The sequence below is a fragment of the Camelus bactrianus genome, chromosome 27 (assembly GCF_048773025.1).
Source record: "Camelus bactrianus isolate YW-2024 breed Bactrian camel chromosome 27, ASM4877302v1, whole genome shotgun sequence".
NCBI lineage: Eukaryota > Metazoa > Chordata > Mammalia > Artiodactyla > Camelidae > Camelus > Camelus bactrianus.
In genome coordinates, this window is record NC_133565.1 from 32,750,334 (window position 1) to 32,770,793 (window position 20,460).

General features: G+C 39.6%; 1 protein-coding gene across 2 annotated transcripts; it reads left to right on the top strand.

The window, feature by feature from the left end:
- The first annotated feature begins 5,511 nt into the window (after positions 1-5,511).
- On the top strand, positions 5,512-14,613 carry COX5A (cytochrome c oxidase subunit 5A). 2 transcript variants are annotated; one of them, XR_012502694.1, is made up of 5 exons: positions 5,512-5,645; positions 8,821-8,937; positions 10,712-10,833; positions 12,282-12,448; positions 14,447-14,613. XR_012502694.1 is itself a non-coding variant. In XM_074354088.1 (5 exons), exons 1-4 carry the CDS (start codon positions 5,540-5,542, stop codon positions 12,393-12,395), a joined length of 459 nt encoding a protein of 152 aa, XP_074210189.1. In that variant the 5' UTR covers positions 5,512-5,539; the 3' UTR covers positions 12,396-12,404; positions 14,447-14,613. The 2 variants fall into 2 exon arrangements, 1 of the variants encoding a protein (XP_074210189.1); XM_074354088.1 differs by having other exon boundaries at positions 12,282-12,404.
- The last annotated feature ends 5,847 nt before the right edge of the window (positions 14,614-20,460 follow it).

Consider the following 20,460-nt stretch of genomic DNA (forward strand, 5'->3'; position numbering starts at 1 on the left):
GCCTTGCTCTCTACCCAGCTCTTGGAACATAGGAAGCCCACAGAGAGCTATTGACTGAGTGAATCAAGACTAGCTGAGCCAGATTTCAGTCACATCAAAGTCCTTAACTGTCCAGCCTCATGGATAGTAGCCAAAGTCTCTCCATCCCCACCACTGCTTATTCCCCCATCTGGGCCCTTGGGTTCTACCTACTCTTTGAAGAATCTAAAGGTCACCACAGCGATTAGGTTTGTATATCCAACTTGAGGATCTGGTGTTGTTTCTGATACCTGCTGACTATCATACTTGTTGGGAGTTGAACTGCGTCGCTCTGAGAGGTATGTTGAAGTCTTAACCCCTGGTACTTGTGAATGTGACCTTATTTGGAAATAGGGTCTTTGCAGATGTAATTAATATGGAAGATCAGGTCATATTGAAGTGCGATAGGTCCTTAACCTAATATGTCCTTACAGGAAGAGCAGAAGAGACAGACACGCGGAGGGAAGAACAGCATGTGAAGATGGAGGTAGAGATTGGAGTTATGCAGGTACAAGCCAAGAAATGCCAAAGACCGCCAGCAAATAACAGAAGCTAAGAGGCACAGCACAAGCCTTCCCCAGAGCCTTCGGAGAAAGCATGGTCCTGCTGGCAGCTTAATTTTGGGTTTCTGGCTTCCAGAACTATGAGGGAATACATTTCTGTCGTGTGAGGTCGCCCCGCCTATAGTACTCTGTAAAAGCGGCCTTAAGAATACAGCGGGTATTCTCACCACCGTCAGCGGGAATAGGGAAAAAGAATATGGGGTGCTTGCCAAGATCCTTGTTATCAGAATTTCCAGTCCTGCATGGAGAGACTCTCTGCAGGCTTGTGCTAGCAAATGTAAAGCCTGGTGTCATGCTGAACAGATCACAGGCTTTGCAGGAAGTGAGACTGACTGTTATCTGGAGCAAGTTAATTCTTCTCTGAGCCTCAACTTCCTCACCTGCAAAAATGGGCCAGATTGTTGTGAGGATAAGGGATATAATAATACCAGGCTTCCTGACCTTTAATCATCAGAATCACCTAGGGCATTTGTTAAAAATGTAGACTGCATGTTATATGTTAATTATACCTCAATTAAAAAAAAACACAGATTGCCAGGGTTGACCGTCAAAGCAACAGGATCAGAACCTCCCAAGAAGGACCTGGAAATGGGCATTCTGCTAGGGTCCTCACGTGGTTCTGATGATTAAGCAAAGCTGACTATTCCCCAAGATAACATATGGAAGGAGCCACACTCTCACTGGTAAGAGAGATACAAAGTTAAATCCCCTTTCCTTTCCCTTCCCATTCAGCTATGGAGAGAGTCTCAACTGTTCAAGAACTGTTGAGAGCTGCCCCCTACAGGTGATGATGGGAAAGAGAGGCTCTTGGCTCAGGGAGCTGGGGGCACAGGAAGAAACCTTTAGGACAGCAGCTAATGGACTCCAAGCACAAAGCACCCCAGCCCTGGGTCCTGTTTCCTGACAGGAAACTGAGGGTGTGGGACCCAGCTCAGACAGCTACAAAACTGAGCTTTCTTTGTTTAAAAAAAATTATAAGGCTGTGGAAAACTTGGAACCTGCATACATTGCTAATGGGAATATAGAACGGTGCAGGCTGCTTTGGAAAAGTCTGGCAGTTCGTCAAAAAGTTAAACATAGACTTACCTAATCACCTATATAACACTCCTAGATATATACCCAAAATAATGGGGCACACACGTGCACACAAATATTCACAGCAGTCTTATTCGTAATAGCCAAGAAGTGGAAACAACTCAAATGTCCATAAATTCATGAATGGATAAACAAAATGTGGACTACCCATATGATGGAGTATAATTCTGCCTTAGAAAGGAAGTAAGTACTGATTCACATTACAAATTTCTGAACCTTGAAAACATTATGTAAGTGAAAGAAACCAGGCACAAAAGAACATTCATATTTATATGAAATGTCCAGCATAGGCAAATTCACAGAGACAAAAAGTAGGCGGAATAGGGAGCAACTGCTGTTGCGTATGGAGTTTCTTTCTGGGGTGATGGAAATGTTCCGGAATCAGGTAGCGATAATGCTTATACAACATAGTGAACAGACAAAAAACCCCACTGAGTTATACACTTTAAAAGGGTGAATTTTATGATATGTGAGCTATATCTCAATCAAAACTTATATCCTTTAATGATGTTCTGATCATAAAAGTAATAATTTAGGAAATTACATAATAAGTATTAAATTAATCAGCTAATTATGAAAAAGTACCATTAGAGCTCTCCTCCTCATGTCGGATGCTGGCCCCACATGATCTCCTTTGAAGGCTTCCTCCTCCTGCCACCCTTTCTACCTGATTCCCCGGTGATCTCTGTGGTGTTTATCCACCCCATCTCTAGGCCTTGTCCCTAACTTCACAAGCTACCATGCCCTGGGAAAAGAACTTTCCATAATTATACAACAGAAAAATAGTTTTTCTAGAGAGTAACACTCACCGTGCACTGAGCTGTTCCTGTGTGCCAGCCAGGACATAGTATTTTACATGCATTATCTTATATAATCTTCCCAATAACCTGTTAGGTTCCATTATTATTTTCATTTTATAGGTGAATAAATTGTGATGCAGGAAATTGGAGTCACTTGCCTAAGGCACTATGGCAGAGCTATAACTCAACAGCAGCAAGAATGTCATTCTCTCAGGTGCCCTCTCTTGTTCATCTCCATTTTTTCAAAGCAGTCTAGTAGTGAGAGTCCCATCATTGGAAGTGCCCAAGTGGGGACCTGAGGAAATGGAAAGAATGTAGGATCAGTCAGGCTAATGGCCTCAAGGCCACTTTCAGCCTTGAAATGGCAGGATTCATTTTTTTCCCAAGGCATGCTTAACTCCCACCAGAGAAGATAAGAGCTTTTCTTGCATGTGAACTTCCCTCTGCTATAAATTCACATGATGGAACAGTGTCTTTGTCCTCACAGACTCCTCAATAATCCCTCCCCTCTGCACACATCAGAGGAAATGCCTTGTAATGACTCTTCCAAGATGAAGGCTCTGGGCTGCAGCAGGAAGCTGGTAGGCTGAACAGTGACATCCCTGAGGCATCAGAAGTCCAGCTGCTGCTTCTCCAGAGGGACAGCAAAGTATTTTGGGGCAGAAGATGATAGGAAGAGACAAAAGACCCTGATGGCCTTAGGAAAGAGCCAGGATAGCCAGTCTAAAACGATCCAGGAAGGAGTACCTAATGATGGGGTAGGCTGAATTCAAAGATGGCTCCCAAGATTTATGCTTCCTGGTGTATATGTCTTGTATAATCAGGGCTGAATCTGTGAATCTGATGGGCTGTCATTCCCAAGACTAAGCTACTTACCCATTTACTTTGACTTAATCAAAAGAGAGATTACACTTTTATGCCTGACCTAATCAACTGAGACCTTAAAAGAGAGTGAAGTGTCAGAGATACTCTCCTGCTGGTTTGAAGAAATGAGGGGTGGTATTGTGAGAGGGCCTATGGAGGGCCCACGTGGCAAGGCCCTGAGGGTGGCCTCTAGGAGGTGAGAGAGGCTGACAGCAAGAAAAAAATGGGGACTCAGCAAGGAACTGAATTCTGCCAACAACCTGAGGACTCTGAGCTGCAGAGGAGACCACAGACCTGGCTGACATTTTTTTTAGGAGTGGGGGTAATTAGGTTTGTTTGTTTATTTATTTATTTATTTATTTATTTATTTATTTATTTATTTATTTATTTAAATGGAGGTGCTGGGAATGAAGCCAGGACCTCATGCGTGCTAAGCATGCACTCTACCACTTGAGCTATCCCCCTACCCCCTGGCTGACATCTTGATTTCAATCCTGTAAGATCCTGAGTAGAGAACCAGTTATGCTATGAAGGCATAACTAACTTACAGAAACTGAGAAATAATAAATGGGTATTGTTTTAAATTGCTTAGTTTGTGATAAATTGCTATGCAGCAATAGAAAATTAATACAGGTGATAAGGGCTACCTCAAAGTAGCAGGGGGTTCAGAATTCACTGAGAAGCCAGCAAAGACTACCTTCAGGAGTGGTGGTTAAGAGAACAATTTCTGGAGTCAGACAAACCTATGCTCAAATCAAAGCACCACTATTTATTAGCTGTGTGATTCTTGGGCAAATGTCCTTTGAGTCTATTTCTTCATCCATAAAATAGGGATAAATACTTATCTCACAACACTGTTATGAGGTTTAAGTGGAATAATGAATAGTCTGTAGCATGCAGTGGCACATAATAAATTATAGTCATAATTGTTTTTGAAAACAACAATACACAACACTCCAGGAGCCAATCTAAGGTACTGTAGGCAAAGTGCAGAGACTGACAGCAGCTTGTAGAGAGTTGATGAATACTAATTGAACTCAAAGAGGTGAAAGCTTCCAGGTACCCTTTCGTTAGGTTAGTGGGAGAAGATGAGGATAGGTGTCTTGATAAAAGCTTTTATCCTTTCCCAGCCAGGTTCATACCCTCTAAAGCCACACTGCTAGGGAGGAAAAAGAGAAGGGCTGATACACCCTGGAGACAAGGCCTGGAGTGAGGAAGAGGAGCCTGAATGTCCACCTTGTCTTTCCTTAGGGCGACCAGGGATAGAAAATGACAAGAGACTTGTTAACTCTGAGTAGCAATGAGATAATTCAGGCTCGGGAATAGTGGCCCCACTGCCTGGGAGCTCAGTCTGGATGTAGTGAGGCCAGAGTGGATGTTCAGTTTGAAACTTAAACAAAGCAAAACAAAACAAAAAGGAAGGAAGAAAGAAAGAAACTTAAACAACCCCCTCCTGCGGGAATTGGGGGCGGGCGTTTCGCCACTACCCAAGTGAATCCTGAGATTGAGGATTTGGTGAGAAGAGTCTCAGAATCTAATTTCTGAGTCGGTTTCCTTCTCTATAAAATCAAATACTTGGACTCATATTTTAATGCTTGCGAATTTGTGATATAAGAATAGTGACTAATAAGGTCCTTTATTTGTCTGTTGGGAGGGTAATTAGGCTTATTTATTTTTTTAATGGCGGTACTGGGGATTGAACCCATGGCCTCGCGCATGCTAAGCACTCTACCACTAAACTATCCCCTCGCCCCCATAAAGTCCTTTCTATGTAAGCAGTTGTTTTGTCCCACTCGTTCTCTTATTTTAGGTTCAAACCGGGGGGTAAGCAAAGAAGGTATTTTTACTATAATTTGCTGTTGTCATTGTTATCGCCCCCATGCTGAGGTGCTGGAGTCGCCTCCCAAGCCGGATACTGGCCACAAACGGCCGCTCACCTTCCTTCCATCCTCGCTCCACGATGGCCGCTGCGCTCCGCCGGAACAGACCCGGCACGGCGCGGCTCCGAAATTGTTTGTCCTGGGCGCGCCGCCGTAGCCCGCCCGCAGCCGCGCGGCGTCCCCTTCCGCAGTGGGCGGGCACTCACGCTCCGCCCGCCGTGCGTCGGTGCGTGAGTCCGGCCCCCACGAGCTCCGGAGCGGCCCGTGAGCTCACACCCGGCTTCTCCTCAGCCTTAACCTGCGCGCTGCTATCGCCGTCATGCTAGGCGCCGCTGTCCGCCGCTGCTCAGTAGCAGCAGCCGCAGTCACCCGGACCAGCCCTCGAGGCCTTCTGCACCCTACTCCGGCCCCCGGCCCCGCCGCCGGTAAGGCCCCCGCCTGCCACTGTCCGCGCCCGCGTGTCCTTGCGGTGACCTGGGCCCCCGCCGCCACGCGAGGGCAGGCTTGCCAAGAGGCCTAGCCCCTGCCCTGCGGGCCGGCGGCCGAACCTGGTGACCGCTGGTCGTTCTGCCCGCCGCCTCGAGTTGTGGAGGACTCGAAGGCGTGCGCCCGGCGCCTCCGTCGGCGCGACTTCCTGGTGCGGGCACCGCGGACCGGTCAAGCGTGGACCTGCTGTGGGCGCCGAGGAGGGGCGCAGCGCCCCTCCCGCGCCCACCGGACCCCTTCGGTGCTCGGGCCGTGACCGTGCCCCGGCGTTGACCCCGCGGCCACCTGACTGGGAGTGGCCGCCGCCGTCCCGCAGCGTTTCGGCGAAGGTGACATTGAGCTCAGGGTAGGGCCAGGGGTGGCCCATCTGGGGACCCCGGCACCGCCGCCCCCAGCGTCTTCCGAGAACACATTATGCTTACATGTGCGACACAGCATACTCTTTTTATCAGGCATTTCTCGGTTAGCATTTTGTCTGTCGCTTTTCCAGACCGTTCTGTTATTTTTAGAGACTGCTGTGCCACGTTTTATTTCTTCCGTATTTCCGATAGATCGACGTGTGGTTGTTTCCTGAGGTCTGGAAGAGCCTGAATATTGATAGGTCTTATGATAAGAATATTACTGCTTCGAAAAGTGGGTGCCACAGACCCAGGAATTCTGGATTCTACAAATATGGGGGAGCTTTACTTTTTGCTTCTGGTTAGAAGCTTGACTGCTGGAGTATGAGATGTTCTGCTGATTCCTGTGTTTTATTTTTGCCTTCCCCTTATATGTGTTCCGGGAGGCTTTGTGTCCAGCACTGAACTTTTAATTACTGTAACTGAACTTTGATCTTGGTCCATGACTGTATGCTACATTATGAAATTTGGCCCATAAGCATGCATATTTAAACATATTAACTCAAACTCAGAACTAATAAGGTTGTTCTCTTGACTGTTTTGAGTGTTTTAACTAGACACTTCAGAACCTATTACGTTTTGCTTCAGTTTTTTCATGTAGATACATTTTAGGGGGGCTTCTTATGACCTCTTCAAAAGAATTGCTACATTTTGTGGCAGGTTGGGGAAATGGCACAGGTTTTTGGCGAACTATATAGATTAAGGGAATTCTTTTCTTAGTAAGTTTGGGCGTAGTGGTTTATCTCCTAGGCATTCCAGTCACCCTCCTGAGTATAATTCATAAACAAAAAGCTTTATTTTAGGTGTTGTCCCGTAGACCTAAATATTGCCACAAGGAGGCAGTATTGGCTACATTTACTTTCTAACTGTGTGACCTTGGATATGTTACTTAAACCTTAAGACTCCGTTGCCTCATTTCTAAAATCGGGATAATATTTAGTAGTTGTGAGGTTAAATGAGGTAATATAACTCTTAGCATCTTTCCTGGTACAAATGCTTAATGCATATTTGTTTATGTAAATGCATTACATTTTTACATAATATAGGTAAGGTTTTTCCTTTTCCTTTTCCTTTCTTTTTGAGTGGGGGACGGGGAATACAGTTTGTAACTTGGGGCTCCCAGAAGGAAGGTGAACAAATCATTGAAGGTAATCCACTGATCTTGACTAGGATTGGCAGTTGCTGGTCATATCTTTCATAGTTAGCAAACAAAACAAAGACAGAGTCATCCACTGAAACACTTTTCTGGGTAGTAGGAAAGGTGCACTTAATTTCCTCTGGGGAGGAAATGAAACACTTCATTTTTCTTGGGTAAATATTTAGAAGTAGAATTACTGGGTAGTATTGTAGGTGTGTATTTAATTTGATAAGAAACTGCTAAACAGTTTATATGTGCACTTGACATTCAGCTACAGATAACTTTAGTTTTTGAAAAAAGTAGTTTTCAGATTTTAATAACAGTGGGCTACGGTGTTGCTTTTGTTTTTGATATGTTAAGCCTTTAAAAATAACTAGAAATTATATGAAGTTTGTCTAATTCATGTAACAGGAAATGCATGTGAAGAATGTTTTATTTCCATAAATTATGATTTCCATAAGTAGAAGATCAATTAGGACATTTTTAGGTAAGGATTAATTTAAAGGTACCATTCACTGAGTACCTACCTACAAGGTACTAAGCCCTGGGCAAAGTGTTACCTTGCTTTCATTTTTCATCATCATAATCTGCTTAACTAGTGGTATGCCCATTTTACAAATAAGGAAAATAAAACTTGAGTTAATTTTACCAAGGTCAAACTGGGAGAGTGAAGAGCCTGGAAGTATATGACCACTAGGCTCTGCTGCCTCCTATAGTCTAAAGATAAAAATTCCTTCTCCATCCCCCTGCTGCATACAGAGGCTGCTTAGAAAGAATCCAGATTTCTTAAATCCCAATTCACTGTCTATTTGACAGGAAAATGGAAAAGCTTTTCCTGTGCAAAGGGTATACTGACAGAGAGCAGAATGCTAAGTGTGTCCTCTTTTCTTGACAGTGTTACATTTTAAAAATCTCAGTTCTTAGAGATCTAATAAAACAGTGGTTTTTTTCCATTGGGTGTAAGGCAGAGTGTACTTTTGAATCAGAATTTTCGAGGAGGAGGCTGTAGTTTGATAATACAATATTTAAATTACCATTGCTTTGTTAGGATGTATAATTTATTTTGGAACATAATTTAATGGTGAGCATAGGATTTTTTTTTAATTTATCAAGAAAAGTGTATTTTATAAATTTGCTTAAGAACTAGAATGGACATTATTTTAAATTAGGAGTTAATACTCTGCTTATCATAAAAATAACTGTATAAAGAGGATTTTTCCTTCCAAAGATAACTACATTTAATAATTTCATGCTAGCATTACACATTAGGGGGGAAAAGCATAAGCATACATCTATAGCTTTTTATTCTACTTGCTTTTCTGTGCTTAATTTTTAAGATATTTTTTCGTATCAACACATCAGGTTTGTTTTATTTGACCTGCTGAATAATTTTCCTACCATGACATATATGGTTGATTCAAAACTTAATGCATTGAGTGTATTTAATACCACTGAACTATACATTTTTAAATGATTAAGATAGTAAATTTTATGTGTGTTTTAACACACACACAAAAAGAAAAAACAAAAAATGTACTACTTCTGTACGTTGAAGTTATTGCTCTTTCTCTGCTATAGCTATCCAGTCAGCTCTCTGCTACTCCCATGGGTCACATGAGACAGATGAGGAGTTTGATGCTCGCTGGGTGACGTACTTCAATAAGCCAGATATTGATGCTTGGGAATTGCGTAAAGGTAACTGGAACATAGGCATATTTGTCTGTTTTGGTATAGAATTATGAACTGCTATGTAGTCTTCCACTACTTTGTTGAAGGTAACTATAGTTAACCCTTGAAAAACTCGGGGGTTAGGGGTACCAGCACCCACTCTCATATGGAAAATTCACATATAGCATTACAGCTGGCCCTCCTTGTTTGCAGTTCTGCATCCAAGGTTTCCTGTCTACAGATTCAGCCAACTTCAGTTGGTGTAGTACTGTAGTATTTATGAAAAAAGTTCGTGTATAAGTGGACCTGCAAGGAGGCGGGGGTATAGCTCGGTGGTAGAGTGCAGTGCTTAGCATGCATGAGGTGCTGGGTTCTATCCCCAGTGCCTCCATTTATATAAAAGATAAAAAAAAGTTTAAAAGTAGACCTACACAGTTCAAACTCATATTGTTCAAGGGCCAACTGTATTTTGAAAACCTGCATTATGTAAACTGAGTATTGTCATGCAGCTTGCAGTTAGGAAAGTTTATAGCTTCCATAGTGAGTGTTTCCTATAAAGCAGGGAGGCACAGTTGACATTTGGGGCCAGTCAGTTCTTTGTTGCAAGGGCTGTCCTTTGCATTGTAGGATATTTAGCAGCATCCTTGGCTTCTACCCAGTAGATGCCAACACTCCTGTACCCCCAAGTTGTGACCAAAAAATGTCCCCTAGGGGACAGAAATCACCCCTGATTGAAAACCACTTCTGTAATGATAGGTCACAGTGAATAAGAGTTAACACTTTGGTTCATTTTAGATAATTAGCACAAGTAGTCATTTGGTTCTCGTCCCCTCTTGGTAATAGTTTAGGATTTTTGTTATTCTTATTCTCAGTTATGATTTTTCTTGCCCTGAATAAGTGTCCAGTCTAAGTAAGCTAGAACTTGTTTTTTTCTAATTTGAAGATGGCACATTTAACATGAGTTAAGTAGCATTAATGATAACTAGGCTAATAGACTAGTAGATAGATAATTTTAATTGTAGGCACTTTATCTCAGACCAGGAGTTCAGTCTCTATGACTATATTCTAGCATTATAGTCACTGGTGTCCTTTGTTTAAATATTTTAAAATAAAAGCAGGAAACTTAAATGCTTTATACTTCCCTGCAGGAATGGAATGACTCCATTTTGCTGCAACAAGGAAATTCTTGTTGGATAATCTTGAGTAGAAGTAATGAAAAGAACAGCAATTCTGCATTCCTATTAAAAGAATCTTAAATTTTATGGTGTGTCATTTTGTGCAGAGCTGAAAGTAATCATGCCCAGTCATTTTCTGGTTTAATGTTTATTACCGTGCACTAATGGTTCTCTATATCTCCTTAGTGTCCTCATTTGGGCTTCATTAACTCTCCTTAAGCATTTCTCTGGTCATTTTTAGATTATTTTCCAATTAAATCTACTTGAAAGCAACCAAAGTACATACATTGTACCAAGAGTTAAAGATATGAGTTGAAAATGACCCTCTTAATTGAAAAGAAGCCAGCTAATTATGAAAATAGTGTTTAAGAAAACTTTTGGGTTTTTTTCCCCCTTCAATCTGCATGCTACTGCATAATTCTTTTAATTAATTCACTGTGGAAGATCCACTATGATCTTATCATCTAGAATTTGTGAAAGGTAGATTCTCCCATTTTAGAGATAAGAGAATAGAGGCCCAAACAGACAAGATCACATGTCTATGGTTCAATAAAAATATAGATAACTAAATTATAGTTTAAGTGAGGATATTCCAGGTTGATATGAATACTCTTTTTAATTTACAGGGATGAACACGCTCGTTGGCTATGATCTGGTTCCAGAACCCAAAATCATTGATGCTGCTTTGCGGGCATGCAGACGCTTAAATGATTTTGCTAGTGCAGTTCGCATCCTAGAGGTTGTTAAGGTCAGTGAAATAATAATGCTAGTGTTGTTCTGGAAGTAGCTGGGCTATTGATTAGGTATTAGCCTATTCTGTTATTTTGAATTTCTTAAAATACCTAAAATTAGTTCTTATATAGCTAGAAGGAATGTACATTGCAGTTACAGTCTTTGGAGGATGGTTTGGTTGAATTTATTAAGGGACTTAAAAATTGTGCTTAATACCCATTTGTTCAGCAGTTCCATTTGAGAATTTATCTTAAGGAAATAATTAAGAACATAAAGGTTTAACTACAATTTATCTTAGTGCTATTTGTGATAGAAAATTAAAAGTTCCTAGTGGTTTCTTAAGATGGGACTTCCCTGAAGAGGTTGTTACACATCTGTTAACGTAGAAATGTGTTTAATGTGAAACATATTCATAGTATAATAACTGAAGAAAATGATGAAATAATTTTTGTGGTATGACCCCATTTTATTAAAAAGTATAGAGAGAGTGATAAAAATGTAGGAGGGTATATGTTTATTCTCCTCCCTTTTATTTGATTATAGTTTCTGATTTTTCTATAATGAACAAATTAATGCACTGAATTTTAAACAAGGATTTTTTAATTTAAAAAATACAATTAAGGAGACCTAGAATTCATTAAAGACAGAAGAATACCACCTTGGCACTGTCTTAGTCCATTTGACTTTTTAATATTTGTCCCTGAGGAACTTTGAGACAATATACATGTGATTATATGTTACGGTGAGTATTCATCAAAACTCTCGTCTTAGAAATAAGTATTACCTACATGTATCTCTCTCTGAGAAGACATTATGGTCTATAAGAAAGAAATTCAAGGTCTGTAAGAGGGAAAGCGTGATGCTCCTTTATCTAAAATGAGTAAGTTAATTAAGGGTTCTGTAGGCTGTCAATCCATTCAGCGCCAGTAGTTAATTCAGTTAGGGTCTCAAATTGAGGCAAATTTAAAAACTTTATCCTTTGTTAACTTAATTATTCCTGTTGCCTGCTAGGCATATTTAATTGCCTTCGCAAAATTCTGTCATCACTGCCTTCTTTTCCAGTAACTCAAGGCCTTAAAATGTTTTTACCCTCTGGATTTAGTCTAATTGTCTTGGTCTCAAGGTGTTTTAAAAACCTACCTTGAATGGTGCCTACATAAGTTGCTCTCTTTTTTGAACAGTATGTTAGATTAAAAGTAGGTGGCTTTTGGGGGGAGCATATAGCTCAAGTGATAGAGCTCATGCTTAGCATGCTGGAGGTCCTGGGTTCAAGCCCCAGTACCTCTTCAAAATATAAATAAGTGAATAAATCGAATTACCTCCCCCTCATAAAAATAAAAGTGGATGACTTTTTTTTCCTCTGCCACTAGCCTCTACATATGATTAAAAGTATTTTCAAGTTCATTTTGTTAATAGAGAACAGCTTTTCAGAGAGCTAAATGTGAATATTTTCTTTGCCGTCAGGACAAAGCAGGACCTCATAAGGAAATCTACCCCTATGTCATCCAGGAACTTAGACCAACTTTAAATGAACTGGGAATCTCCACTCCAGAGGAACTGGGTCTTGACAAAGTGTAAAGCCCGTGGGTAAGCTACCTACCTGAATAAGGCTGGAAAGAATCCAGGGAGGGGTGAGTTGAGTGACATTTGCGTATTCTCAGAGTAAGATCTTTTCATGGCCTCGTTAGAGCCTGTGAGCATAAAGATTTAGAGAGTAGTGATGATTAATTTAAAGTGTTAGAATTGTTATTTGTAGTCAGTAAAATTGTTCTCTTAGTGGTGTAAAAGCCTCCTTTAGAATCTATGTAATATATTTCAAGCATAGAAAATAAATGTCACTACGCCCAGATTTTCAGATTTTATTTTTGCCATGTTTGCTTTAGTTTTATTTTCCCCACCCAAAAAATGACTGGTTTCATGTAGAGTTGAAGCCCTCTCTGTACTGTTCCTTAATTCCAGCCCTTTAACCTCTCCCTAACTAAAGGCAGTCTACCGCTTACAAGGTGTTCATCCTGCATGCTTTTATACATGTTTATTTTTAATAGCAGGGTTTTATTAATTTGGTGCTTTTGTTTTTATGTGTCCAAGTTGGAATTTAATAATTAAGTAAATATTCATTGATAATAAAAACTATTTGATATTTTGTTCTCTATGGAAAGACAGTGGGTAATAAAATCAGCCACATGATTGCCTAGGTGGTGAGCAGTATGCAGAAAATCCTTTGTAAAACAGACAATATATAAGCAATAACTCATTTATTTTATTTAACAAACATTAACTCATTTAATCCTTATATACAGTCCTGTGAGGTGGTTATTATTATTATTATTAGAATTATTCCCATTTTACTATTTTACTGATGAGGAAACTGAGACACCTTATCCAAGGTCATACGACTAGTAGAGGAACCAACATTTAAACCCAGGCAGTCTGGCTCCAGAGCCCATTGCTCTTACTATGCCATTCATCCTGTGTAGGCATTGTGGCACTGAGGCATTTACTAGAACCATACTCTTATTTCCCAGAGGTAAATAATGAGGCTTAAATAGAACATTAACTTTCTAAGAGTAAGAGGAAGTTTATTTTTAGAAGGTGGAACTTAGCGGGGGAGGGTGTAGCTCAGTGGCAGAGTGCGTGCTTAGCATGCACAAAGGTCCTGGGTTCAATCCCAGTACCTCCATGTAAGTAAGTAGGTAAACAAACAAATAAATAAATAAACCTAATTACCACCACCACCACCACCCCCAGTAAAAGAAAGAAAAAAACCCCTAAAAGGTGGAACTTACAAAGAATTCAGTAAAAGATTTCAGTAAAAATGGACCTAGGGGGAAGGGTATAGCTCAAGTGGTAGAGCACATGCTTAGCATGCAGGAGGTCCTGGGTTCAATTCCCAGTACCTCCTCAATAAATAAATAAATAAATAAATAAATAAAAACAAACAAACAAACCTAATTCCCACCCCTGCCCCCCCACCAAAAGAAAAAAGTGGACCCAAAATTATTTAAGAAGCTAATATCACATCCCTCACAGGATAGAGAACCAATAAGCCCGGTTAGGACATCATTAGTGAATACCTAGTCAAACACTTATTTAAAAATCTTAGAACTCAAAGAATCCTTACATTCAGTCTTCCTACCAACAAAATGAGCAGAAAATGCCTGAGGTTTTGTTACCCACTTTGAGATCTTTTTTTGCAGCTTGCTTTGGAGCAGAAGTCTGAATTTTATCTTTGTCCACCCCCATACCACCACCACCACCTCCTCCTCCCTGAAGTGAGATACCTCATCTTTGTAATGCATGGAGAGGCTTCCATTTATCAAGTATTACTCCAAGGAGTCCAGAAGATCTTTGTTATATAGGATGTATTCTAGCTACAGTAACACTATGTTTCTTTTACTTAAATTTTTTTAAAACAGCAACTCCCCAACACTTTTCTGATTGTAAAAGACCACTCCAGTAAGTACCAGGTATATAACGGCAAAAGAGCCAGCTAGTCCCTGGTGAGTTGACTGTAGGCAGGATTAAGTAAGAGTACAGAAAGTGATTTCCTTGGGCTGTTGCTGCAAAGGTTATTTTTAGTAACCTTTAAAAAATTTTTCTTAGCTAATTCTTCATGTTTTCTCTTACAGGTGGGCTTTCCAAGGATTTATTGATAATGCTACTTGATTGTAAACAATCACCTGGAAATACTGATGATAACATATTACCTTATTTGAACAAGTTTTCCTTTGTTGAGTACCAAACTGTGTAATGGTAACTTGGACTTTAATAAAAGGGAAATGAGTTTGAACTGAAATTAGGTATTGTTTCTATATGTTTGCATTGAAAAACAAAAAAAACTCAACGTCTAGGATTTACAAGGGCAGAACTATGTTGATGTTCATCCCTGGGGGAAGCAACATGAAGAGAATCTGGAGGAAAAACAGAGCAGTGCTGACTGGGACGCTACACTACATGGAAGGAGAGGGAAGGAGCGGGCCCAGAGAGGGATCAAACCTGAGAACCATGGCCTACTAACTACACAGTAAATAAACGTATGTGGCTATTTTAGTTTATTTCACATTACTACTTCATTTAAAAAAAGGGAAAGAGGGCTTTTTTGGTAGAGAATCAACCTTTTATAAAAGGTCATCTGTATTAAACCTTACCAAAACTGATTTTACTAACATTTTTTCTTACATGGCTTTAGGAGAGAAGACATCTAAATTTCAACCTAATTCCCCTGATGCTGCAGTTTAAACTGGCTATATTAGAAGTCACTCAGACCTACAACTTCTTTATCCATTAGCTGGTTTCCAGTTTTATGGGGCTTTTAAAGTAAGACAGGATGTGTGTATTTTATTTTCTCAAGAAGTAAACCCATTTACTCAATTCTTTAACCAGAAAGCCTCCAAATCAACCACAGCAAATTCTTTGATGTCCAAGGCTAATACTGCTAGGAAAGAACAGGTAGAGAAGAAAAGAGGCACTAAGGGTCTGGCTGCTACATAGCACATCCTCAAGACTATCTCAATGACCACTTTAAAATTATTTCACTCGTTTTGGGAAGGTACACAATTTGTTCTATCCCCAGAGACGATCAAGAAAATCTTATATAAATAACTTTTAATTTTTAGCTAATTTTCCAGCCAGTGCACCCAAATATTTTTATATAGCTTGCTTTTGTGTCATGTGGTTTCCAGAGAACCAGAGCAGTTCCCTCAGTACATCAAATGGCAACAAAACCGTGAAACCAAAAACCTTCCTCATTCACCCCAACTCCAAATATTTTGAACCAAATTTCAAGTATCACGTCATTTCATCTATAAATAAGTATTTTGGAATATCTCAAAGTATATCTATTTTTAAGCATAACCACAATAAAGACTTTTTTTTTTTAAGGAAGTTTGGGTAGTGACCTCATTTTCTTAAAATAAAAATATCTTTACTAGTTTTCATTATAAAGATAATACATGCTCATAAAGCAATACAGAAAAATACAAGAATAAAATACACCTGAAATTTTACCACCCAGTTATAACTATGACTTGCATTTTGGTGATCATTTTCCCAGATGTTTCTCTATTGTACATGTGTTGCAAGCTGTTTCACAGACCCATTTTTCTCTCCTTTGTGGTGCTGGAGAAAATAGGTACATCTTTTAGTTCAATGGATTCTATCTGTGTATAAGTAGACCATAAATATTGTTCCCAATTTAAAGAGGATTCTTCCACAGCTTGATGATGGTAGGGTTTCTACCCTAACAGAATGGGGCCTCTAGCTTTTTCTTTCTCTTTATTTTGAAAAGTTTCAAACCAATGAATGGTTTGTTGCATTTGTTTTGTACCTAATATACACACTTTTTCCTCAACCATTTGAAAGTGAGTTGCAGACATGACACTTTACCCTAAATACTTAAGCAGACATCTAAGAAAGCGGAATTTCTCTTCCTATATAACCACAGTACCATTAGTATGCTTCAAGAAGTTTGGCATAAAATATATACAATTCATTTTTCTGAAGAGTCCAGGCCAGTGGTGTAAAATGCCCTGCAATCTGCAGCTTCCTTACTGTTTCCTCACTGTTAAAATCTAGTTAAACATTTTTGACAAGCATACAGTAGCCCCCCCCCAATCCTTTATCTGCAGTTTTATTTTGTGCAGTTTCAGTTACCCATGGTCAACCACAGCCTGAAAATATTAAATGGAAAATTCCAGAAATAAGTGGTTATTTCATAAGAGTGTTGTTCTGAATAGTGTGATGAAATCTCTCGCCTTCCCTCTCTAGTCCATCCATCCCATTAGTCACTTAGTCGCTGTCTTGGTTATCAGATTGACTGTCATGGTATCACAGTACTGTGTTCAAGTAATTTTACTTAATAAAGTCCCCAAAGTGCAAGAGTAGTGATGCTGGCAATTTGGATAAGCCGAAGAGAAGCTGTAAAGGCTTCCTCTAAGTGAAAAGGTGGATGTTCTTGATTTAACAGTCCCAAGCTTGAGGGGAGGGTATAGCTCAAGTGGTATAGCACATGCTTAGCATGCATGAGGTCCTGGATTCAATCCCCAGTACCTCCTCTAAAAATAAGTAAATAAAACTAATTGCCCACTGCCAACAACAAAAAGTCCTAGGCTGAGTTTGTTAAGATCTTCACTAAGAATGAATCTTCTATCCATGATATCGTAAAGAAAGAAACAAGTTTGTGATAGTTTTGCTGTTGGTAGGAATGTATTTTGGTGCAGCCATTATGGAAAACAGTATGGAGATTCCTCAAAAGACTAAAAATAGACTTACCATATGATCCAGCAATCCCATTTCTGGGTACATATCTGGATGGAACTCTAATTTGAAAAGATACATGCACTCCAATGTTCATAGTAGCACTATATCCAATAGCCAAGACATGGAAGCAATGAAAATGTCCATCAACAGACAACTGGATAAAGAATTATGGTATCTTTATACAAAGAAATACTATTCAGCCATAAAAAATAATAAAATAATGCCATTTGCAGCAACATGGATGGACCTGGAGAATGTCACTCTAAGTGAAGTAAGCCAGAAAGAGAAAGAAAAATACTATATGATATCACTTATAAGTGGAATCAAAGAAAAAGGACATATTATATATAGAAAACCCTAAAGATCCCACCAAGAAACTGTTAGAACTAATAAATTCTGTAAAGTAGCAGGGTACAAAATCAATACACAAAAATCTATTGCATTTCTATCCACTTACAAACTATCAAAAAGAGAAATTAAGAAAACAGTCCCACTTACAACTGCATCAACGAGAATAAAATACCTAGGAATAAATTTAAACCAAGGAGGTGAAAGAGCTATACACTCAAGACTATGACATTGATGAAAGAAACTGAAGACAGAAATAAATGGAAAGATAGTCCATGCTCATGGATTGGAAGAATATTGTTAAAATGTCCATAATACCCAAAGCAATCTACAGATTCAATGCAGTCCCTATCAAAATTACAATGGTGTTTTTCACAGAAGTAGAATAAACAATCCTAAAATTTGTGTGGGACCACGAAAAACCCTAAATAGCCAAAGCAATCTTGAGAAACAAGAACAAAGCTGGAGGCATCATGGGCCCTGATTTCAAACTGTATTACAAAGCTATAGTAATTAAAAACTGTGGCATTGGCAAACAATGACAAAAACAAAAACCAGACACACAGATCAATGGAATAGAGTAGAGCCCAGAAATAAACCCACACATATATGGTCAATTAATTTACAACAGAGGAGGCAAGAACATACAATGTGGAAAGGATAGTCTCTTCAGTAAATGGTGTTGAGAAAACTGGACAGCCACACCCAAAAGAATAAACTAGATTATCTTTCCACTATACACAAAAAAAAATTATTCAAAATGGATCAAAGACCTGAAACCATAAAACTAGAAGAAAGGATAGGTGGTAAGCTCCTTGAAATATGTCTTGGTGATGATTTTTTGGATTTGATACCAAAAGCAAAGTCAACAAAAGCAAATTCAAACAAGTGGGACTACATCAAACTAAAAAGCTTCTGGAAACCAATGGAAACCAACAAAATTAAAGGCAACTTACTGAATGGGAGAAAATAGTTGCAAATCCTATATCTGATAAGGTGTTAACATCCAAACCATGAAAACAACTTATACAACTCAACAGCAAAAAAAATAAAAAATAAATAAATAAATAAAAAACGGGCAGAGGACCTGAATAGATATTTTTCCAAAGAAAGACATACAGATGGCCAACAAGCATATGAAAAAAATGCTCAAAATCACTAATCATCAGGGAAATGCAAATCAAAACCATGATAGGATATCACCTCACAGCTATCAGAATGGCTATTATCAAAAACATCAGATAACAAATATCAGTAAGGATCAGAAACAAACATTGTACTTCAATTTAAAAAAATTCACCACTGTCCCGTATTCTTTTCTATGCCTAATCCCAGATACTTGCCTAGCTGAAGGAATTCAGCTCTAGTGGACAGCAGAACCAGAATTCTCTATTGATGAAGATTCATCTGTCCCAGGACCAAGAAAATTTAGGGAATGGGTGGGATTTCCATGAGCTGGAGCCAAGGATAAAGAATGTGATTGCCCCACAGGGGCAGCAGTGCCTGAAAGCCAGGGTGAGAATCTGCTCTTAACAGCCAAGAATCTTCCCCCTACCCCCAACAACAAAGAATAAAAGAAACAAGGCTGATAATCAGAGACTAGGAGGTAAATTATTTGTCCTGTTCATCATTAGATGTGCAGGGCCTAGCATAGCACCTGCCGCATATTAGATGAATAAAGCTTTGCTGAATGGAGAAGATAAGGATCCCCAGGGCCAGCAGAGGAACCAGCAGAGATATTCTAGGTTAGAGTCTGAGTAGCAGGGGTAAGGAAGAGAGGATTTGTGCCCTGTGTGCTGTGGCAGTTCTTGCCCTGAAGACTCATCCTCTTACAATCTAGCTTTTATTCTTTGTTGTTTGTTTTGGGCAGTGGGAAGTAACTTATTTTTCTCAAATTCCTAGTGAATATAATTTCTTAAGTGGAAAACAGAACTACCCACACCAAGGCCAAAATATTGGGCAATCATAGTTTCTTCATAATAAAATGAATTTGGACTATATAATCTCTAAAATCTCTTCCAGCCCCAAAGTCCTTGATTCTAAATTAATTAAAAGTTAAGAGGGGAAACAGGACATTCATTTAACAAATATGTATTACTATGACTTTGTGACTTTGTGTAAAAACAAGGGCTACAAAATAAATAAGGCAATCTGTCCTTGGGAAATATAAAACCAAGCGAAAGAATAAACACTAAGTCCTCAGAATACTGTGTAAGCTTCATAATTTTACACTTCTTGAGCACTTACTGTATGCCAGGCACCATTCCAAGCACTTTGCAATTTAACCTCACAATTCTACTGAATAGGTACTATTATTATCCCCGTTCCTCAGCTAAAGAAACTGAGACATAATTAAATAATTTGCCAGTAAGTGGCAGAGCACATAATCTGGATTCAGGGTCCATACTCAATCACATAGCAATTAGCTGAGCACTGATGAGAGACCCAGGAGTATCATGGATGAGGGTACTCAAGACTCTTGGTACAAGTTCCTAGAGATTTTTGTGACATCAAGTGGGTTGTGGTCACACTTTCTTTGGCCCTTGGTGAGGTCTCTATCAGTTTAACAGGCAGCATAGCTATGATGAAAACCATCTCTTCCAAGTCCACAGGGAGCTGGGTTCAGATTCCAGGTTTACCACTTAACTAGCGAATCTGACCATATCTAAGCCTCTTTGCTTAACGGGAGTAACAGTGCTTCCTTGGGAGGTCAGGAGAATTAAATACTAAGTTGAGTCATAAGAAACTGCTGTTTCTGGAGGTTAAAGGCAGCAGTGAAATCTACCAAAACAGTTAGCTTTCTTTTGTGCTTCTGATTTTTCAAAAACTCTAGTCCTAAATTCTTTTCTCCTGTCCTGCCTAAGGCATACGCCAGCTCAACTGTTTGGGTGGCCCTGGGGCTCGGAAGTTACACAGTTGACCTACCCTGTGGAAGCTAATAAATTAGCCTTGGGACAGCCTCATGAGATTTGGCGATTACTACAAGGATCTGGAGCTACTTTCCAGCCAGCCACAAGAACATCCCCTGGGGCCAGAG